We start from the raw sequence: 24,189 nt of genomic DNA, 5'->3' as shown, positions 1-24,189 counted from the left end.
TGGCAATCCTCCCCCACGCGGCCGGCCATGTGCGAGTCATGGGGGCCACCATCTTGGGCGCCATCTTCATCGCCGCCCGCCACGTGCAATCCACAGGGGCGGCCATCTTGGACACCATATTCTTCATCGCTCGCCACGTGCGATCAACGGGGGCCGCCATCGTAGCCATCATCCTAAGTTCACCTCGACGACTACGGCCTCCGTGTACAGTTATCACGGGGCCACTCCAGCACTGCTGATCGAGCCACCGACTACCCGCAACTCAACGCAGTCACGTTGGACCAGTCGTGTCCGAAGCACCTCAGGAGCTCGATGATGTCCGTTCAAGTCAACGGATACAAGACACCGTGCCTCTTCGACTCCGGGAGCACCGAGAGCTTCGTACATCCTGACCTGGTAAGACACTGTTCGCTCCCTCGCCTCGGGTTCGCACTTGGTCCAAATACAAGGGCGCACCGTTGCGACCCTAACGAAACAGGGCTCCAGCTACTCTAACTTCCAGCTGTATATACTCTCCGACCTATGCGCCCCACTCTTACTTGGGCTCGACTTTCAGTGTAACCTCAGGAGCCTGACACTCAGTTTCGGCGGACCCCTACCTCCTCTCACTATATGCAGCTTAGCGACTCTAAAAATCGACCCCCCTCCACTCTTCGCTAACCTAACGGCTAACTGTAAACCAGTAGCCACTCGTAGCAGTTGGTACAGCCTGCAGGACAGAGTATTCATTAGAGCTGAAGTCCAGCGGCTCCTACGTGAGGGAGTCATAGAGGCCAGTAACAGCCCCTGGAGAGCTCAAGTGGTGGTCGTCAAGACCGGGGGAAAGTTCCGGATGGTGGTTGATTACAGCCAAACCATTAACCGGTTCACGCACCTCGATGCGTACCCCCTCCCCAGAATTGTAGACATGGTCAACCAGATCGCCCAGTACCGCATTTCTCCACGGTGGATCTTAAGTCTGCATACCACCAGCTCCCAATCCACCCGGAGGACCGCCACTACACGGCGTCCCGCGGCACATGCGCCAGCACGCAGGACGACCGCTTAAAGGCTATCCGCAATGACCTCTGCCACCCAGGGGTCACCCGGCTCGCCCACTACGTCAAAACCCTGAAATCTGCCTTTCTCCACCGAGGAGGTAAAAGCCATCACCAGGGATTGCCCGATCTGCGCGGAGTGCAAACCGCACTTCTATAGACCAGACAAGGCCCACCTGGTAAAAGCTTCCCGGCCCTTTGAACGCCTGAGCATCGATTTCAAAGGGCCCCTCCCCTCGACCAATCGAAATGTGTACTTCCTCAATGTCATAGACAAATTCACCCGCTTCCCCTTTGCTATCCCGATATAACCTCCCACACAGTCATCAGAGCCCTGCAGAGTGTCTTCACCCTGTTCGGCTTCCCCAGCTACGTACACAGCGACAGGGGTTCGTCCTTCATGAGCGACGAGCTGCGTCAGTACCTGCTCGACAAGGGCATTGCCTCGAGCAGGACTACCAGCTATAACCCCAGGGGGAACGGGCAGGTGGAGAGGGAGAACGCGACGGTCTGGAAGACCGTCCTACTGACCCTACGGTCCAGGAATCTCCCGACCTCCCACTGGCAGGAGGTCCTCCCCGACGCGCTCCATGCAATTAGGTCCCTTCTGGGCACAGCCACTAACCAGACCCCTCACGAGCGATTATTTGTTTTCCCTAGGGGCACTACCAAGGGGTCTTCGTTCCCATCTTGGTTGAGGACACCGGGCCCGGTTCTCTTCCGGAAGCACGTCCGGACACATAAAACGGACCCACTAGTAGAGAGGGTACTACTGCTACACTTGAACCCACACTACGCCTTTATTGAATACCCCGACGGCCGTCAGGACACCGTTTCCCTCCAGGACCTGGCGCCTGCAAGATCCACCACTACCACCACCACCGCCGAGGTACCCCTCACACTACACCCCACCCGACCCCCCAAGCCCTGTGCCCCACGCCTATGGGTTTCCTGCGCCCCCCTTCGCCCATCACACCGGTCAGGAATGAAGCTCGGACCGAACCACCCCCCGGAGTCCACCCTCAGATCCATACCGCCCATCACCACCCAGCTACCCGAAGAGGCTGCAACCCTGGTGCTCCGCCGATCCCAAAGGACGACTCGTCCACCGGACCGGCTCAACCTGTAGACCCGTCACCCCCGCCGGACTTTTTTTTTTAACAGGGGGTGAATGTGGTGAATGCACATCATGTAATTCACACTGTATAGTATTGCGTTCACACTGTATAGCACTGTGTCCTTGTGGGCTCTGTCTGTGAGCCATTGCGCGGCTCTGCCCACAGGGGAAGATGAGGAGCTTGTACAGGGCTCCATCCTCGGCTCCGCCCATGGCCCCTCCCACCACCAGAAGTATAAAGTGCTGCAGCCTTGTGAGTCTGCCCTCAGTTCTTCCGGTCGCAGGCAGGCTCAGTTGTAAGTCTATTAAAACCACAGTTTACTTCCTATCGTGTCTCGAGTAAATTGATGGTCACATCAGTAGCTATGTGAATAGGGGAGGGGGCTCCATGCAATCAGGGGAAGCGCTGGGACTGGACGGGTTCCCGGCAGATTTTTACAAAGGGTTCTCCGCAGAGCTGGCCCCGCACCTGCGGGAGATGTTCAATTACTCACTTTCTAAGGGGGCCTTGCCGCCGCGCTGACACAGGCCTCGATCTCATTGATCCACAAAAAAGTTTGATCATACATACCCATCTCTCTCTTAAACACTGATGTGAAAATCTTAGCGAAAGCTCTGGTGAGGAGATTGGAGATGGGATCGGGGAAAATCAGACTGGGTTATTAAGGGAAGACAATTAACAGCGAACATCAGAAGCCTGCTGAATGCAGACGGACCCCACCCAGGGAGAGGACACCAGCAGTGATAGAAGTGATCGTCTTCCTTGATGCTGAGAAAGCCTTTGATCGGGTAGAGTGGATGTACCTCCTGGAGGTGCTTCAACGGTTTGGGTTCGGAGTGAGATTCACCACGTGAGTGAAGCTCATGTACAGCGCTCCTATAGCAAGCATATGGATCAACGGCACCAGCTCCGAATACCTTTGGCTGCACAGGGGAATGAGGCAGGGGTGCCCGTTATCCCTGCTCCTGTTCAAGTTGGCAATTGAGCCGCTGGCCATCCCCCTTAGATTGGCGCATTGGTGGATGGGCATTCAAAGAGGGGGCAGAGAACATAGAGTCTCACTCTACGTGGATTACCTACTAGCCAGCATGGGAAATATAACCGGACTTCTCAGGGAGTTCTGCGCCTTCTCACGTTACAACCTCAACCTGGGAAAGAGCAAAAACTTCCCGGTAATCCCTCGAGATGGAGGATTGGAGCTGGAGGCACTACCATTCAACGTAACCCAAACCAAGTTCAGGTACCTGGGGATCCAAGTGGCCTAAACCTGGAAGAGGCTCCACAAATGGAACCTCTCCAGCCTGGTGGAGGAGTTGAAGAGGGACCTGCAAAGATGGGACTCGCTCCCTCTTTCACTAGCGGGAAGGGTACAGATGATCAAAATGAACGTGCTGCCTAGATTCCTCTTTATATTCCGATCACTCTCGATCTTCATCCCCAAATCCTTCTTCACCAAGGTTGACAAATGAATCACGGTCTTCGTCTGGGGGGGAAGAGTTCCTAGAATATAAAATCCATTTTACCATGAGGGCAGTACATGGGAGACCTGACCCTGATAAATCTTCTGTTCTACCACTGGGCGGCCATATTGGAGAGGGTGAGGGGGTGGCTAAGGGAGCCGGAGGTGGACTGGGTTCAAATGGAGGAGGCCTCATGCATGGGGATCTCTCTCCGGGCACTGGTCACCGTGCCACCCTACTCCCCGACACACACTCCAGGAGCCTAGTGGTAATAGCCAACTTAAAGTTGTGGAACCGATTCAGCTGCCACATTGAACTCGGCGAGATATCCACGTGGCCCCCATCTGCAACAACCACAGGCTCGCGCTGGCAGGGATGGAAGCTACTTTTGGGTCATGGGGGGAGACAGAAGGACACTGATGGTTGAGGACATGCATGTGGATGACAGACGAGCAACTCTGGGAAACTTCCAGAGAAGCTCCAACACTGGAAAGGGAGCGATATTTGCAGCTGTGTAACCTCCTCCACAGGAGATAAAAACGTTCCCCAAGAAACCCACAGACACATTCCCCTGCAGCCGCCATGTGAGGCCCCCGAAAACCACCAGCACACGTGCGCCACATCATTGGGAAGTCGGCCCATCGGAGGCGGAGTATCGGAGGAGGGCCTCAGGTGACGTCCTGAGACCGTCCCAACAGCGTGCGGCGTACTCGCCGATGATGCCGTTTTTAGGGATGGAGCATCCGAAAACGGCGCCAGGACAGATTCTCTGGCCAATCGATGAATGCGATTTTGGCATCGGCAATCGAAGAATCCAGCCATAACACCAAAAGACATAGAAGCAGAATTAGGCCACTCAGCACATCGAGTCTGCTCCGCCATTCAATCATGGCTGATATTTTCTCTGAATTATTTCTAAAAGCCATCAGCAGTCATTTATAATTTCACTTGGAACAGGAATCATAGGGACATACAAAGGGGTCTGGGCATGCAGGTTGACAATTACATAAAAGTGGCAACACGGTGGCCAAGGTGATTAAGAAGCATATGGCAAGCTTGCCTTCATCAGCCAGGGCATTGAGTACAGGAGATGAAAAATTATGTTGCAGCTATATAAAATCTTAGTTCAGCCGCATTTGGCATATTTAACGCAGTTCTGGTCACCACATTATCAGGAAGACATGGAAGCTTTGGAGAGAGTGCAAAGAAGGTTCACCAGGATGTTATCTGGTCTTGAGGGTGTTGCGTATGAAGAGAGGTTGAATAACCTAGGATAGTTTTCACTGGAAAGACGGAGGTTGAGGTGAGACATGATAGAGGTCGACAAAATTATGAGAGGCATAGACAGGGTAGAGAGTGGAAGTGTCAATTACAAGGGGGCACAGGATCAAGGTGAGAGGGGGAAAGTTTAAGGGAGATGTGCGGGGTATGTTTTTCAGGCATAGAATGGTGGGTACCTGGAACGCAGTGGTGGAAGCAGACACATTAGCAACGTTTAAGAGGCATCTAGATGGGTACATGAATAAAGAGGAAATAGAATGATAAGGACCGAGTGATGTGTTATGTGAGTTGGTCTAACATCGACTGCAACTGGATGCAGTGAAACTCGAATCAGGCTTCCGTCACAGGAGATGGTCCAACACTGTTTTATTGAACTTGCTTCTTGTTGTACATAATCTGCTGTGGGTTGACCCTCTATTAATCTAAACTGGTAACCTCAGACTGGCTTGACCAGACTAGCTCTCTGTCACATGGAGAAGGTGCTCTTGGCCTTGTGCACTCTAACTATCTCTAGCTGTATCCAGTGAGAAGAGGCAGAGTCTTCATGCCTCGTGTGTTTTATGGTGATAGTGTCCTGTCTGGTGATTGATTGTTCTGTGTCTTGTGTGTTCATTGGTTATCCTGTGTGTCAATCACTACCTATCTGCATTTCATTGTATCCATGAGTGGATATTATGACATCTCCCCTTTTTGAAATAAATTTTGGAATGTGGCTATATATAAGTGTGTGACTATGTACAAGTGGTGAGTGAATGAACATATTTACATGGGAAGGTGTCCATTGTGCAGATACAGAGCAAACTGAACAAAATTTACAGGATACAAGTCTATAGATTCAGTCTTTGTGGTGGGCAACAAATTCTTGTCGATCGCCTCAGAGGTGGAGGGGGTGACGCCGGCACTTGGACAGGCGGGATTGCTGCCAAATCGGGGGCCTCGTGGACAGGCGGAACTGCTGCCAGATCGGTGGCCACGTGGTGCGAGATGTCCTGAGGCGGCATGATGACAAGCAGAGAAGTGCGGTCAGGTGGTGGGCAGGCAACTTTGAGCAGCGCCCTCCTGTTGCACCGAAGAATGGAGCCATCAGCCATTTGAACAACGAAAGACCTGGGGGCAGCCTGTCTGACGACAACAGCTGGGGCTGACCAGCCTCCCTGAGGCATCTGGACGCGAACAACATCTTCTGGAGCCAACGCAGGCATATCAGTGGCATGAGCATCATACGTGATCTTCTGCTGGTCCCTGGATCGCTGCACATTCTGCAGTACCGTGAGGTGGTCAAGGTCTGGAATATGGATGGCTGGAACAGTCGTCCTCAGGTTACGGTTCATGAGCAGCTGCGCCGGAGACAAACCAGTCGACAGAGGGGTTGCCCTGTATGCCAACAGCGCCAGGTTAAAATCAGAGGCTGAGTCTGCAGCCTTGCAAAGCAGCCGCTTGACAATATGGACCCCCTTCTCGGCCTTCCCGTTTGATTGCGGGTAATGGGGACTGGATGTGATGTGACTAAAGTGGTAGGATCGTGCAAAGTCGGACCACTCTTGGCTGTAGAAACATGAACCGTTGTCACTCATTACTGTGAGTGGTATCCCGTGCCTGGCAAACATCTCTTTGCAGGCTTTGATGACGGACTTGGACGTGAGGTCCGACAGTTTCACCACTTCCGGGTAGTTGGAGAAGTAGTCGATTCAAAGGACGTAATCACACCCATTTGCATGAAAGAGGTCTATCCCCACCTTGGACCAAGGAGAGGTCACGATCTCGTGCTGTTGCAGTGTTTCCTTGGGCTGGGATGGTTGGAATTTCTGGCATGTTGTGCAGTTGAGGACCATGTTGGCAATGCCCTGGCTGATGCCAGGCCAGTAAACTGCCTGCCGAGCTCTGCGTCGACATTTCTCGACCCCAGGGTGACCCTCATAGATCTGTCTGAGCACCATAGCCCGTGAGCTTTGAGGAATACCGATTCTATCCAGTTTCAGAAGGATCCCTTCAACAACCATGAACTCGTCCTTGACATTGAAGAGCTGGGGGCACTGCCACTTTTGCCAGCCATGGGCGAGGTGCTTCATCACGCGCTGCAGTAGGGGATCTTTGGCAGTTTCTTCGCGTATTTGTATAACTCGTTCATCAGTGGCTGGGAGGTTGCTGGCACACAACTGCACCTGTGCTTCAATGTGGCGAATAAAGTCGCCCTGTTCACACGGCATGGTGACAAATCGGGATAGGGCATCCGCGACGATCAGCTCCTTACCCGGTGTGTAGACGAGTTCAAAGTCATATCGGCGGAGATGAAGAAGAATTCGCTGCAGCCGAGGTGTCATATCATTTAAATCCTTCTGGATTATGTGGACTAAGGGCTTGTGGTCTGTTTCCACCGTGAACTTTGGCAGACCGTATACGTAGTCATGAAACATAACTATTCCTGTCAGGAGACCCAAGCATTCTTTTTCAATCTGGGCATACCGTTGTTCGGTCGGAGTCATGGCCCTGGAGGCGTATGCCACTGGAGCCCAGGACGAGGAGTCCTCTCTCTGGAGGAGCACCACATCAATGCCATCCTACCTTGCGTCTGTGGATATCTTGGTATCCTTGGTTGGGTCAAAGAATGCCAGTACTGGGGCTGTGGTCAGCTTCGCCTTCAGCTCAAGCCACTCAGCTTGATGTGCAGGAAGCCACTGGAACACTGTCGACTTTTTTAAGAGATGCCGGAGGGCTGTGGTGTGGGATGACATGTTAGGAATGAATTTTCCAAGAAAATTTACCATCCCAAGGAAATGTAGGACCGCCTTTTTGTCTTCTGGGGTCTTCATGGCATTGATTGCCAGCACCTTATCAGCATTAGGTTGCACACCCTGTTGTGAAATGTGGTCACCCAGAAAATTGATAGCGGACCGACTAAATGAGCATTTGGCCCTGTTGAGCTGGAGGCCATTTTCGTGGATCCTCTGGAAAACCTGTTTGAGGCGAGCGATGTGATCCTCGGGCTTCGTGGACCAGATGATCACATCGTCAACGTAGACTCGCGCCTCCTCAATGCCCTCCATCATTTGCTCCATTATTTGATGAAATACTTCGGAAGCTGAAATGATGCTGAAAGGCATGCGGTTGTAGCAATACCTGCCGAACGGAGTGTTAAACGTGCACAGCATCCTACTTGACTCGTCCAGCTGTATCTGCCAGAAACCCAGTGAGGCGTCCAGCTGGTTAAGAATTTGGCATGAGCCATCTCACAGGTTAATTCTTCACGCTTCGGGATCAGGTAGTGCTCTCGCATGATGTTGCAATTCAGGTCTTTGGGATCGATGCAAATGCAGAGTTCACCAGAAGGTTTCTTGACGCAGACCATGGAGCTGGTCTGTTGGTTCCGTAACCTTTGAGATGATACCCTGGTCTTGGAGCTCTCGTAGCTGCGTTTCCAGACGATCCTTGAGAGGAGCCAGCACCCAGCGCGGTGCATGGATGACTGGGGTGGCATTCGGCTTGAGTAGTATCTTGTAGCGATATGGGAGCGTGCCCATCCCATCAAACACATTGTGGTATTGTGTGAGAATGTCATCTATCTCAGCCTGTAGATTTGCATTGGGCAAGGCAGTTGCAGATGTGGAGGACATGGCATGGACTCGCTGGACCAGATTTAGGAGTTTGCATGAGCAAGCACCGAGCAGGGATGCCTTGTCAGGCCGAACGACCTTGAATCTTAACGTCGCCTTGATTGCCTTGTGAGATACAGCGAGCTGGCATGATCCACTGGCAGCTATGGCATTGCCATTGTAGTCAAGGAGCTGGCAGGCTGGCGGAAGAATGCTAGTTTGGTTTCGGGTGCTGTCGAGGTCTGACTGTGATATGAGGTTCGCAGACGCTCCAGTGTCCAATTTGAATCGGATGGGACACTGGTTGACCGTGATGACAGCACACCACTCGTCGTCAGGATCCACACTCAGGATTGAAAGGCGGTTTGCAGGCGCGGTGGAGATCAGCTCGCGTCTCCTCGATGCTCTACACATTTGCTCCATTATTCGATGAAAGACTTCGGAAGCTGAAATGATGCCGAAAGGCATGCGGTTGTAGCAATACCTGCCCAACGGAGTGTTAAACGTGCACAGCTTCCTACTGGACTCGTCCAGCTGTATCTGCCAGAAACCCCGTGAGGCGTCCAGCTTGGTGAAGAATTTGGCATGAGCCACCTCACAGGTTAATTCTTCTCGTTTCGAGATCAGGGTAGTGCTCTCGCATGATGTTGCGATTCAGGTCTTTGGGATCGATGCAAATACGGAGTTCACCAGAAGGTTTCTTGTGGTGATGATGCCCACCCAATACAGAAACTCAAGGCAGTCAACAACGGGGTCTATTGGGCTTTCGAGATCAGAATCCTGCATGCCTTGTTGTAAGCAGCGGACATGTCTGTGCTGCAGCTGGGATCGCTGGCTGTTGCTCAGTGGAGCGGTCATGTGGATGGCGTGATCCCCCACAGTCGACAGGAATAGCGCGATCTTCCTGGCATCCGATGCTGCCTCGTGGTTGGAGGCCTCGATTTACAGGAGGACTTCTGTTTGAAGACCTTCCAGTTGGCGCCGAGGTTGCCGGAGATCCGGAGTTGCGGAGGGGGCTGGATCTTTTCCATGCCGCTGGATGTTTGCTTGCTGGTCATTGCAGAGTCACTCGAGGTAGGTTCGTTAGAGTTAATAGTTCCCTGGTACCATGATGTGTTATCTGAGTTGGTTTAACATGGACTGCAACTGGATGCAGTGAGACTCGAATCAAGCTTCCGACACAGGAGATGGTCCAACACTGTTTTATTGAACTTGCTTCTTGTTGTACATAATCTGCTGTGGGTTGACCCTCTATTAATCTAAACTGATAACCTCAGACTGGCTTGACCAGACTAGCGCTCTGTCACATGGAGAAGGTGCTCATGGCCTTGTGCACTCTAACTATCTCTAGCTGTATCCAGTGAGAAGAGGCAGAGTCTTCATGCCTCGTGTGTTTTATGGTGATAGTGTCCTGTCTGGTGATTGGTTGTTCTATGTCGTGTGTGTTCATTGGTTATCCTGTGTGTCAATCACTGCCTGTCTGCATCTCATTATATCCATGAGTGGATATTATGACACCGAGCAAGGGCAGAAGGTTTTGTTTTTAGTTCGGGCATCATGATCGGCACAGGCTTGGACGGCCGGAGGTACTGTTCCTGTTGTTGCTCTATTTATCTGGCTCTAAATATGGTCGCCTTCCTTAATCCTAATTATGTTTTGCTCTAGAGTTGCCATGTATCTTTCGATATCGCCACAAGGTTCAAACCCGAACACTGATCAAAGAACCAATGCACCAGTTAGTTAGTTCAAAGTCAATACTATTTATTTACACACACAGTAATATCTACTCATGCACAAATACCATAAACTAAACTATCTCTAACGCTAACTCTTAAACTTAACTTAGGGTGCCCATTCAGTCAGAGGAACAATGGCCGTTGTTCGGATCTGAGGCTGTTGGGTGCGAAGGTGTAACAGGAGAACAGCTAACAGCTAAGGTCATCCATCTAATGGCGAGCGTTGACCTTGGACTTACTTGCTTCTGGTGCAGCTGGTGGACGGGTCTCTCCGCTTCGCGAGCCAAGTCCAAGAGCGCGATTCTCTCTCTCGGGGGCTTCTTCTTATACCTGAAGGGGCTTTGCGCGCTATTGGGCGGGCTTTGAACTTGGCCCCAATTAATTGGACCGTATCTTGATCATCGGTATCGATCTCGACCAATAAAGGGGTGGGTGCCCTGTTGGCTGGGCGTGTCTTAGGTGGCCATTGGCCTTGCTTTGTTTGTGTCTTGCTGGCGCCGGGGTGTCTGCCTTAGATCGGTATTGAATGTTAATCCTTTGTTCCCGGAGATGGGCCATCAATATGCAAATTGACCTACAGTTTCAGTCTCGTCTGGGAGTTGCCTTCTCAATACGCATCCAGGCTCTGTGCCTGTCTGCTTTTTTAGCATTGTCCATGTTTCCCTATAGTTTTTGCAAACATCCATTTTGTTTTCTGGAAGTGGCCATCCCAGATGGCTACACTGTGCTGTACTTTTCTTTGTTCTTTCTTCAAACCTTTCGGCCATCACACAAATGAGCTAACCTCACTAGAGAATGCAAGGTCTGCTCATTTGCAGAAATTTTCAGGATTGTCACCTGTGGTTATTTTGTCTGTCCCTTGAGATGGCATGGTGTGTGAGAGTGAGGGCAGGGAGGATGGCGTGCCAAAGTTATACTGTGCTAGGATAGGTCAGGCTCTGTACACCAAGACCGGATTCTCTGAGCCCCTGCGCCATAATCACGCCGGGCGCAGGGTTTGAGAATGGAGCGTTGGACTCACAACGCCCTCGCATGATTCTCTGGCGACTGGAGAATCGCCGCCAGCCGCACACGCGTGGTTGATGCGGCGCCCTCCGGGGGCCGTTGAAAGAGGTCCCTGCGGCGATTGTCCACGGTCGACCACGGTCGACTGGCCAAGTTTCTGCCGGCGTGGTTCTCGTATGGTTCCACCCTGCGGGAGCTCAGCATCGTGGCTGCGGTGGTCGTCCTGGTGGGAGGCGGGGGATTCAGTCTCTGGGGGGCCTCCAAGACAGCCCGGCCAGGACCGTGATCGGGTGCCACCGATCGGCAGGCGCGCCCGATCTGGTGGGGGCCTACCTTCTTCCACGTGGACCCGCGGCCGGAAGTGCAGGTCCCCGTATCGGCACAGGAGCTGCATGGACACGCCAGGGCAAGCCCCCTTAAAAACGGAGAATCACCCCGGACTTTTTAGGAAAAAGTCTGGAGTGATTCGCACCTGTTTTCTGGCGGGCGTGGGGACATAGCCCCTTTATTGGAGAATCCCGGCCCAAATCAACCTCACTGATCCTTGTTTAAAAATGGTGCTGAAAAGTTTTAAAACTGGCATAAATAAACATTTTCTGTCCAAGAACTTTCTCAGCAACAAAAAAAAATCCAAAAATAAAGATAAGCATTAAAACATTGGAGGTCACAAAAAATTCTAAATTTGTGCCTGCATGTTCATTTAAAGCCGCCTCTCAGAAACACGTGCCTCGATGATTTTGTTCCTTTTTTCCAGCTTAGAATTAATGTGCCCCAAAGCCTCCTCAAAAGCCAGACTCTGGCGGTGTTTTTTCAGCTCTCCCACCATTATGCGGCTGGGATCGTTGGCTGAAAGAAATGGGGGATAGTATGGGAAAAGAAGACCCCGTTCCCGCCATCAAATGCATTTTGCTTAAAACCCATAAGAACTTTGCATGTAATTCTATGCATAAGGGACCAAGGACATCGACCTTTCGAATGACAGAGCATTGGAATAAAGTGACCTTGAAAAAGAGGTGTGTTTTGCCTCGCCTCTCAGTAGTGATTCGCTGGGCCCAAAACTGGATAAAGTCTGAAAATGAGCACCGCAATTGCGTATAGCAATTAACCGGACACACCTGATACAGGCAGCACTCAAACCTGTGCTGCCTGGTCATTTTACTGATGACTGCGTGCAGCCAGCATCTCACACACACACTGCCAAGGGGCTTGTTGACTCAAGAAGGGGAACAAAATCATGAGAGGTTAGCATGAATTCAAAATAGCCTGCACTACGAAAAGTCAGCCTGCACCTTTTCAAGGGGAGTTGCATTTCGTCTGGAGCTGGTGCTGGACACTCACACCACCCCGACATATTTCTCACTCCTGCATGTCTCACACCCACACCTCCCATGGTCAACTATTCAACCATGACAGCTATATCATCCAAATACAATTGCACCACACTCACTGACACACTTAACGTCTTTCTTGCAGGACAAGATGGCACACAACCACAGGAGCAGCAGGTAACTGTTGGGGCCAGATTGGAGGAGACAGTGCTCTTCGTCATTGAAGTCATGGCCAGCAGTGAGCTGGAAACTACGGAAGATGATGATGTGCTTATACATAATCCAGCTTCTCACATCCCACTTCTCCTCCAACCTACAAACTCTTGTTTCCCAAGCTTCAGATAGTTTAAAGATACAGCTCTTGCTTATTCCCCTGTCCGCAGGGTGAAGACCTGCAAGCACCTCACCAGTTAGCTCTTGCTGCCTATGGCTATACACCACCTTGTTCCGCAGGAGAGAGTGAGTGTGTCAGTGAGCGTGATGCAATGTGTTTGGGCGATGCGACTCCCATGGTTGAATAGCGAGCAGTGTGCAATATGTATGTGAGGCTTGCAGTGATGCAAGGTATGTGGGGGTGAGGTGAATCATGTGCCTTTCTCCACTCATTTATCGAGGAGCTGAAATCTGGCCAGACAGTGGTGCAGGTACAAGAAATGAAAGATGAGGAAAAGACCGGTGATGAATAAACACTCTCACTCAATTTCACACATGCAGCCACCAGCTCAGATACTAACAATAGTATATTTGAAAGGGACAAGCTTAGAGGCAGGATCAGCAAGTGCTGAGGCATTAGGTAGAAGTGGGAAACAGTCAGGGTAGGGGGTAAGGGGATTTCATAGAATTTCATAGAATTTACAGTGCAGAAGGAGGCCATTCGGCCCATCGAGTCTGCACCGGCTCTTGGAAAGAGCACCCTACCCAAGGTCAACATACCCACTCTATCCCCATAATCCAGTAACCCCACCCAACACTAAGGGCAATTTTGGACACTAAGGGCAATTTATCATGGCCAATCCACCTAACCTGCACATCTTTGGACTGTGGGAGGAAACCGGAGCATCCGGAGGAAACCCACGCACACACGGGGAGGATGTGCAGACTCCGCACAGACAGTGACCCAAGCCGGAATCGAACCTGGGAACCTGGAGCTGTGAAGCCATTGTGCTATCCACAATGCTACCGTGCTGAATGCTGAATCACAGGTTCTAGCTCCACAGAGGGCAAGGTCACGCACCAGTTCAGCTACAGAAGACTCAGATGAAGATTTTAAAGAGGTGGCATGCAGAAAACCTGATGGGCATGCACACAGACAGGCTTGCTGCTTTGGCAGGCCTGAAGGAAACCTGCAGTCACTGTCAAGAAGCATGAGAAATTTGGCATCGACTTGCACAGGGCTTTGTGCCCAACTCCATAAGAATGCTGGAGAGTAAAGAAAGCATTTACCCTAAGAGCATACTGAGCATATGCAAAAGAGGCTATATCACAGTGATGTCACCCACTGAGGGCGAATGTCTTCTTAGAATCCCGATGATGCAGGAGGAGGCCATTTGGCCATCTAGTCTGCACCGACCCTCACAAAGAGTTCCCTACCGAGGTCCACTCCCACAGCGTAACCCCATCTAACCTACACATCGTTGGACTGTGGGATAAACTGGAGTATCCGGAGGAAACCCACGCAGACACGGGGATAATGTGCAAATGCCACACAGTCACCTAAGGCCAGAATCACTGGCGCTGTGAGATAGCAGTGCTAACCACTATGCTACTGTGCTGCCCTTAATATATATTAGTCTTACTTATGTTATGGGCCAGCGTTTAGAGAACCCCAAAGTGTATAATGGAGTTCATCTGACCCACAACTTTTAATAGATTGTGGTATGGGGAGCACACGGCCCACTCTACAAGTGTGGTACACCAGAAATGGAAAAGTATTTTTTAAAGCCAATGTTCATTCTATGAACTCAAGTAAACCTTTTTAAAACATGTAGTGAACATCTTAGCAACCATTAATTCAAATATAACCCCCAAAGACTACAACACTAAGTAATCCTTTAAGCTTTCCTTTTAACATCCATACGACTTAAAAACAAAACCTTTAACAGAAACACCTCAGGTTTAACTTCACTACTGAGAACAGTTACCATGTTGAAATTAGCAAATGGACATTCATAAGCTTGCAGAGATTTGCACACATCCTGCTGTGATTACAGCTTCTCCAAAACTAAATCAAAACCAAACCCACCCTGCAGCAAAAAGCCTAAAGTGAAAGTAAAAAGCTGACATACAGCCCAGCTCCACCCACTCTCTGACATCACTGCAGTAATAAACAGCCATTCTTACAGGTACTCGCACTACAGATCTTTCTATACACACCCATTTCTTAAACACTCATTTCTTAAAGGTACTCTCACATGACACTTAACCTTTGTAAATAGGTAGCATGTAAATAAATATTTTTTGAGCACAGACCATTGCATCCAGCAAGATACCTTCTAGAATAAGAAATTAAAGAATCCTGAGACAAAGCAACCATAACAGATGTGGCTGCACACCCAACCATGGTGCAACATCTGATGGCTATGTCTTAACTTTTAACAATGAACAGGCAGAAGCCACTGCCTCTCTGACTGATATAGTGGGAACACACTGAAATCATGCAAGCCCAACTTGCTGCTATATAGATTCAGATTGCTGCCTTACAGAGTTTCACTGCATCTTTCAATCTGCCCTCCAGCAGATTCCTCGGAACTCTGAGGTGCTAGCCCAGGGGAATGACAGTGGCTCCATAGTGGACCTGTTGTCTTTGCTCAGTCATTATCCTCCGACCACTCTGCCAGTGATCTTGCTGTTACCTGTCATTTGACCAGACCAGACTGCTGTCACCATGATAAGGTCTTGCATTCTAAAATTGGATTGTCTCCTCCACTGAATATCAACAGTCTTCCAATAGCCAAGCTGCAGATACTGAGGTAGTACTGCGAAAGAGAACACTGGCCCAGGAAAACATACACAGAAGACAGGTACGAAGGTGATTCATTGACCTATGCATGGATTATTAGATGATTTGTTCGATAAAGTTGATTTTGAATGTTTGTTTTGTGGTGGCTTTTATTTCGGCACTATTACCAAAGAGATGTTCCGATAGTCAGTAACATAGGGAAGATAAGATATAGGATTGTTGTTGGATGGGAATTTTTGGGTGCCTACACCGGTACAATATTCAATGGAGCTGTTCATGAGCAATCCACCTGGACAGATGGGGTGTTATCTCTTTGCTTTCTCCTTCTCCTCTACAGCTGCTTACCAGACACCTGGTGGCAACGATGGTCCTCAGGCTGTGCAGGATCCTCTGGTGCAGTGGAAAGAAATGCTCAGGAACTCCAATAGTCTACTCAATGACATTTCTTGTGGCAGCATGGCTCCCATTTTATACATTCAGCCAATGTGTATAAGTGTTGTATTTTGATTTTGATTTGATTTCTTCTCACATGTACCGAAGTACAGTGAAAAGTATTTTTCTGTGGCTGAGGGAATGTACAGAGTACGTATAGTAAACAAAAGAATAATTGACAGAGTACATTGACAAATGGTACATCGACAAACAGTGATTGGTTACAGTGTGGAACAAGTGGCCAAAGAAAGCAAATACATGAGTAAGAGCAGCATAGAGCGTCATGAATAGTGTTCTTACAAGGAACAGATCAGTCCGAGGGGGAGTCATTGAGGAGTCTTGTAGCTGTGGGGAAGAAGCTGTTCCTATGTCTGGATGTGTGGTCTTCAGACTTCTGTACCTTCTACCTGATGGAAGGATCTGGAAGAAGGCAATGCCTGGGTGGGAGGGGTCTCTGATAATGCTGTCTGCCTTCCTGAGGCAGCGGGAGGTGTATACAGAATCAATGTGGGGGTGGCAAGCTTGTGTGATGCATTGGGCTGAGTTCACCACACTCTGCAGTTTCTTGCAATCTTGGACTGAGCAGTTGCCATACCAAGCTGTGATGCAGCCGGATAGGATGCTCTCTATCGCACATCTGTAGAGGTTTGTGAGAGTCGATGCAAACATGCCAAAATTCTTTAGCTTCCATAGGAAGTAGAGACATTGTTGGGCTTTCTTGACTGTTGCACCAACGTGAGTGGACCAGGATAGAATGTTGGTGATGGTGACCCCCAGGAACTTAAAGCTATTGACCATCTCCATTTTGGAGCCATTGATGCAGACGGGAGTGTATGTCGTGCTATGCTTCCTGACGTCGATGATCAGTTCCTTGGTCTTTCCGACATTAGAGAGAGGTTGTTTTCGGTACATCATGCATCCAAGTGATTTATCTCTCTTCTGTAGTCTGATTCGTTGTTGTTTGAGATAGGGCCCACCACAGTCATATCATCCGCAAACTTATAGATTGAATTGGAGTTAAATCTTGCCACAGGGTCATGTATGTATAGGGAGTACAGTAGAGGACTGGCCACACATCCTTGCAGGATCCCGGTGTTGAGGACTATTGTGGAGGAGGTGCTGTTTCTGATTCTGACAGATTGCGGTCTGTTGGTGAGGAAGTCAAGGATCCAGCTGCACAGGGAGGGGTCAAGTCCAAGATTGTGGAGTTTATTAGCCTTGTCGGGATAATGGTGTTGAAGGCAGAGATGTAGTCTATGAATAGCAGTCTTACATAGGTGTCCTCGTTGTCAAGGTGCTCGAATGTTAATTGTAGAGCCAGGGAGATAGCATCTGCTGTGGACCGGTTGAGGTGATAGGCAAACTGCAATGGATCGAGACGGTCTGGGAGGCTGGCAGTGATCTGTCTCATGACTAGCCGCTCGAAGCATTTCATGATAATAGACATCAGAGCCACCGGCAGGTAGTTGTTGAGGCAGGCTACCTTGTTCTTCTTTGCTCAGTAAGAAGTCTTACAACACCAGGTTAAAGTCCAACATGTTTGTTTCAAACACTAGCTTTCGGAGCACTGCTCCTTCCTCAGGTGAACTGAGATTCACCTGAGGAAGGAGCAGTGCTCCAAAAGCTAGTGTTTGAAACAAACATGTTGGACTTTAACCTGGTGTTGTAAGACTTCTTACAGTGCTCACCCCAGTCCAACGCCGGCATCTCCACATCTTGTTCTTCCTTGGCACTGGTATTCTGGTAGTCTTCTTGAAGGAGGTGGGGACCTCAGAGCAGAGGAGCCAGGTGTTGAAGATATCTGCGAATACACTCGCCAGCTGGTCTGCGCAGGCTCTGAGTGCTCGCTCAGAGATTCTGTATGACAGCCATTGTCAAGTGGACAATGGACAGCACTTGTCACCTGCTAGCCACCCTTACATCTCTTGTGGTGATTCAAATGCAGACTGATGCAGAATAACAGCATCATGATTGCTGCCAGGATACCAATGATTGACTGGCATGATGTGCTGAGCAGGGTCACATATCAGTTGGACACTGAGGGAATGGAGTCCTTTGAGGTTGCAGCAGTCCAGCAGTGCCAACCTGTGTCGGGGCAGTGCCAGGGCGGACCATAATGGGAGACCCATTGCGGGTGGTGCTTGGATATTTGATGGATGTGTGGGGGGGTGGGGGGTGGGGAGAGAGATCAGAATAGAGGGAGGGGGGATCGCTGATCATGAATCGACTGCCTCACACCTGAACAAACCTGTTATAAACGGCGAGGTATGAATATTTAGCGAAAGGGGGATCACTTGACTGGGGGTAGGGGTGGTGCGCTAATAATATTAAAAAATATATTCAAATGCCGTGAATCTCATGATGTGGTCGGCGAGGAGCAGGGAAAATCAGGAAATACAATTCCTCTGGGGAGAATTGCATTTCCCGATTCTTGCAAAATTTTCCACACTGGTCTCCGATCCCACGGGTGGTGACGAGTGCGGGTTTACGATTCCGTCTGTGCACATTCAATATCACCATGTACCATGGAGAAATCTATTATCCTGTGCATCTGCTTGCATGATCCACCTGCCTCTCTCTGGAATGACAAAAGTGGTGCAAAGGGAAGCAAGCAATAAAAAATAGCAAATGTTGCAAGATCATCTTTAATTGGCTCACTTCATGCCTCATTTAACTCACTGGATGGCTTTCAGTAATTCTGTCTGCAGCATGATAATGTTACCTTAGCGATAGTGCTAAAACAGGTCTACTCTTCAAAGTAGACATTAAGCTTAATTTAGCTCAAATTAAAAAGCACTTAAATATTTTTAATTGCGAAAGCTAATAGTAGTAAAAATGTATAGTGTAAAAATAAGTAGCAGAAATGACCATTAATTGTCGCAGGTAATTAATTGCTTTTTATGTCAATTCATTTGTTAAATCATCCCAATTACAAAACTCATTGGTGAAGTTCCATATAATGTTAGCTGTTAATCAGCAAAGCTGGTATGGTAAAGAAGGTTTTATATTTTTTATTGGTATCTTGGGCACATGGAGTACTAGGACACTTGCTGAATGGAGTTAGTCTCTTTTTTTCATTTTCCCACCCCTTGATGTTTCAGTTTGCAGGATGAGAAAAATGCTGTCAATGTTCTGAGGTTCACCATTTTCTTTAATACAGGAGGTGGAGCAGGCGTAAAGTTGCATTGAGGTGATTGACTTAAAACTAGGGGGGAGACTCATTTGAGGCACAGAAAAGGGAACTTGTTCACAGTTGAAATGGTTTGAATTGGCTGTAGAAATGGAGGTAATATCAGACAGCTAATGTGATTCCTATGTAAAAGGGGAGAAAGAACATGCCCATGGAGCAATACACCAAATAGCCCACTTTGGTGATAGTGAAGATAATGGGGTTCTTGATCAAAGATGCGATAGAAAAATACAATAGAATCCCTACAGAGCAGAAGGAGGCTATTCAGCCCATCGAGTCTGCACCTACCCTCTGAGAGAGCACCCTACGTAGGCCTACTCCCCCACCCTACCCCTGTAGCTTCATAACCCCACCTCACCTTTGGACACTACGGGACAATTTAGCATGGCCAATTACCCTAACCTGCACATCTTTGGACTGTGGGAGGAAACCGGAGCACCTGAAGGAAACTCACGCAGACACGGGAAGAATGTACAAACTCCACACAGACCCAAGGTTGGAATTGAACCCAGGCCCCTAGCACTGTGAGGCATATTTAGAAATGGAAAATGCAATAGAGTAGTCAGCACTAATTCCGAAATGAAAGGTCATGTTTGATAAACCATAATGAATTATTTGAAGAAGTAAAAGAAAAGTTACATAAGGATAATAGAAAAATATTTGGATTCCCAAAAAGCCTTTGAGAAGGTACTGCATTGGTTTCTTAGATCAGAACATGGGGTCTCAGGGAATAAGGGACAGAATGGACAACAAATTGACTACAGAAGAGAAAAAGGAAAGAGTTCCTCCGGTTGGCAAATGGTGGGAAGCGGTATTCCACAAGAATTGGTGTTGTTCACCATTTACCCAAACAATGTGAATTTGTGAATTGAAAGTACCATTTCACAATGTGCCACTGACACCAATTTGAGGGGTATGGTTAAGACAGTGAACTGCAACAAAATAAAGGAAGACATAGCAGAATAGGGATATAATTAGAAAACAAACTTCATTATCGCTCAGTGTGAGCTCATACATTTTGGTAGGAAAGATAATGAGGCCACATACTCGCTGCAGAATAAGCAAACCCATAATCAAAAGGAAAGATGACAAAAGGACAGGCAGAGGGGTGCCCAATCTCAAGGTTTTACACTCCTGCTGATGAAGAGGCCCTCCAGATTTCAAGGGAGCAGGGAGGATGATCCATTGCTAATGGTGAGGTTGGAGTGGCAAGGTATCAATGGCAATACGTCCAACCTGGTGCTGCCATCATAGGCACTCAGGACCACATCGGGCATTGTGCTGTGTTCATAGACTCTTGGAAACTTAACGTGTTTCTTTTTGTTCTCCTTCAAAGGTGCCCACAATCCAGACCCCAGACTTCGGCCACTCCAGGCTACCAAAGACTCCACCTCTGGGTGTGACAATACCAATAACCCAGAGGATGCACTATGCACCTTCCTCTCCTGCACCTTTCACCAGCTCAGATACACTCACCTGGGTCACAGAGGGATCAAATTTAGAATTATGGCCCCATTCTGGTGAGCATAGTGCAGACAATGTCCAGAAGCTGAGGCAGGCTGGGGAATCTGAGGTCCCAGACACTTAAGATGAGTGTTGAAGATCAGGCTCCCTCTGATTGTCCCCTGGGGTTTCTAGCTGAGGGAGATGCTTTTTGACAATTGGCAGACAGCCCCTCAGCAAGCTGCCCAAGATCCCAGACTCACCTGTTTGGGCCTTCTTCCTCATCCTCTTGCAGTCCTGGCAGTGTCTGCTAATACACTCTTGGCACTGCTGGGACTGATGGAGCTGCCAGCTAATCGGATTGACCAGTCCCAGATGCAGGACCTCCTCCCCAGAGAGACTTGGAAGACCCACTTAGCCTGCCTGCAGCACATTACGGGTGAGTCAGCAAGGAGCAGGTCGGTTCCACGCATTCTTTGCTTCCAGGAGATGGCGGGCCAGCCTCACCCTCCGTATTACATAAAATTATATCATAATCCTCAGTGAATAGTCATTTGGAATTGCCTGTTTTCAATATACGAACATTGACAGCTATCAATTTATACGGGTTAAAGAAAGAATTGTGTAGTATCAGCTTCTGAAAACAACGGTCCAGATTTTGTCATCAGCACTGAAGTAAGGGCACTTGCTGTTGACCTTGAAGAAAGCTGCACTGATCTATTTAGCGGTCTCTATGATGAGAATATTAACTCATTTGGCGTGTAAGTGATTTCACCACAGTTTATGGGGGATCCCAGCAAGGAGCTGCAGTGATGCCGTCAAGCTGTTCAAGCAGTCAATTAGATTTCAGAATTCTCACAGACAGCCATCAAGGAAATGGAAAGCACTAATAATCAAACAACCTTTTCAAAGTTTTACAAAGCATGAAATAAATATTAGGACATACAGAGGAGATAAGATAGAAACTGAAAAACGCATGACAAAACATTTCAAAATTGCATTTTTAAATCTGATAACTAATCAAAATGGAGAAATTTAACAACAATCCAAAAATATAATATTATTTTTCAAGGTCATTTTGGTTGTTCACCTATTACTCAGATTGTCATTAAAACTCATGACATTGAACAAGGCTTAACTTTTTACAGGGTTTCTAACAGTGGTAAGGGGCAGCACGGTAGCACAGTGGTTAGCGCAGTTGCTTCACAGCTCCAAGGTCCCAGGTTCGATTCCCGATTTGGGTCACTGTCTGTGTGGAGTCTGCACGTTCTCCCTGTGTTTCTGTGTGGGTTTCCTCCGGGTGCTCCAGTTTCCTCCCACAGTCTACAGACGGGCAGATTAGGTGGATTGCCCTTAGTGTCCAAAAAGGTTAGGTGGGATTACTGGGTAATGGGGATAGGTTCGAAGTGTAGACTTAAGTGGGGTGCTCTTTCGGAGGGCCGGTGAACATTCGATGGGCTGAATGGCCTCCTTCTGCACTGTAAATTCTATTATTCTATGATATGACAGCAGAAAAGGGGACGATCTTACCAGATAAATGAATTTTATAGATTGTGGTTCGGGGGAGGGAGGTCTGCAAAGCAGTCTATAGTGGATCAATAAATGATTAAGCACAACTTCAGGACCTCCCCTTAATTTGTGCTTGCATTGCCTTCCAAAGTTGTGGTTAAATTCAGAGGGGCATTGAGAGAAAACTGTCCGTTTGCCCTCAAAATCCTCAGGCCCGTATTGTCAAAGGAGAGCAGAAGCCCCAATTCCTGCCATCTGATAAATCCATGGGGAAATCACCAGGCCACATATTGTCAATGCCGAAGGAGGAAATCAGCAGAAGTAATACACAAATTTAAAAACCAAATTTATCTTTCAAGATCCAACTGTCTGATAAATTCCAAAACATTTTAGATTCACTGACTTACCAATGTGCTGCAAATGGGCGACAAAGATCTACATTGAAATTTCTTAAATCCTTAAATCTAATTGTGGCTTCTATATAAATAAAAAGTATCCAAAGAGACAAAGTAGACAAGCAACCACCTTTATCTGCAGGAAAGAAACAGAAAGATTTTGAGTTAGAAATATCTGATCGGACACAGTTTACAGAATTGATAGATAAATTTGGGACTTGTGGTGTACTTCACTAGGGTATATCAGAACATTACCAGTGACACCATTGTACAAAATGTAAACCAATTGCAGAGCTCATTTCTAAAATAATTTTGTTGAAAGTGACAACTTTTATTGATAATTCACTGGCATTTTTCCAATCTGTTGCACCTTCAAATTTTGTTTTTTTTCTATTGAAACCATAAAAACTCTTATCACTGTTGTTTTGATCAATCAGAAACAATAGAAATTAGTAATTGGAAGAAACTGCTGAAGATTGCATGTGAGGGTCTCGACTAAACATTCACGTAGATTAGGCTTGGGAAAAGGATAGAAATGCTTCATTTTAGTCAATAGTGCTGGCAGCTTGCCTTCATTGGATTTAAGGAAAGACTGGAAAAACATATGCTTTGATATCTTGTAATGATACATAAGATAGTAAACAGTGCGGAGACATAAATCTGGAAATCACTTTAAACTACATTGTGAGGCTAGGGCAAGAAGTGAACAGTATTTGAAATTAATTTCCAGATAAAGACCTGAATTTCCAATGGAAAGTTCAGCCAAAATGGCGAAGGAGCCCTGATTCAGGATGCCCCTCCCCCCAAATCCGGCACCTACATTTTCACCATGTTACAGGTTGTACTTTGTATGCCAGCAATTTACAGAAATTCAAACATCCAATTTTCACTAGTGGGGTGCCCTAAACATGACCCATGGGCTTTAGACATTTGAAGAAGGGCAGCGGGTCTAACACCCAAGCTGAAAATCTGAAAATTCTGGGCATTCTTTTCCAACTTGGATTTGCGGAGTTGGGTATTTTCCTGACTTGGGAGTGAAAATTCAGAGCAGAGTTGGGGAAGCGAAAATACAGGAATTATTTGAGAAGTAATTGCAATGGAAATATTTTAGGGTCTAAAATGGGCCAGCTGGCCTTCCTCCTCCATAATTACTGAACTCCACGATGCCAGGCAGATTAAAAAGTAGAACAAATATGAGCTGATAGCCGGGTGGCATGGTGGCGCAGTGGATAGCACTGCCGCCTCATGGCGTTGAGGACCTGGGTTCGATCCCGGTCCCGGGTCACTGTCCCTGTGGAGTTTGCGCAATTTCCCCATGTCTGCGTGGGTTGCACCCGCACAACCCAAAGATGTGCAGGGTCGGTGGATTGGCCACGCTAAATTGCCCTTTAATTGGAAAAATTAAAAATTATATGAACTGATAGTGTTTGAAAATGTAAAAAATATATGCCTATCTTGAGAGCATTATGTGGTAATAGAAATTACATAGAATTTACACTGCAGAAGGAGGCCATTCGGCCCATCGAGTCTGCACCGGCTCTTGGAAAGAGCACCCTCCCAAGCCCACACCCTATCCCCATAACCCAGTAACCCCACCCAACACTAAGGGCAATTTTAGACATTAAGGGCAATTTAGCATGGCCAATCCACCTAACCTGCACATCTTTGGACTGTGGGAGGAAACCGGAGCACCCGGAGGATACCCA

The 24,189-nt window shown here is 48.2% G+C and overlaps 1 protein-coding gene across 1 annotated transcript in view; it reads right to left on the bottom strand.

Moving 5' to 3' along the window:
• LOC119967419 (macoilin-like) overlaps nt 1–24,189 on the bottom strand; it is a 153,179-nt gene that overhangs the window by 29,831 nt on the left and 99,159 nt on the right. The window contains exon 4 of the mRNA XM_038799944.1: nt 22,496–22,619. Within this exon, the coding sequence (XP_038655872.1) occupies nt 22,496–22,619 (124 nt within the window). The remainder of the gene's footprint in view (nt 1–22,495; nt 22,620–24,189) is intronic.

This window comes from Scyliorhinus canicula, chromosome 6 (assembly GCF_902713615.1).
Source record: "Scyliorhinus canicula chromosome 6, sScyCan1.1, whole genome shotgun sequence".
NCBI classification, from domain to species: Eukaryota; Metazoa; Chordata; class Chondrichthyes; order Carcharhiniformes; family Scyliorhinidae; genus Scyliorhinus; species Scyliorhinus canicula.
Note: the sequence above shows the minus strand (reverse complement) of the source record. Positions and strands in the feature narration are given on the sequence as shown.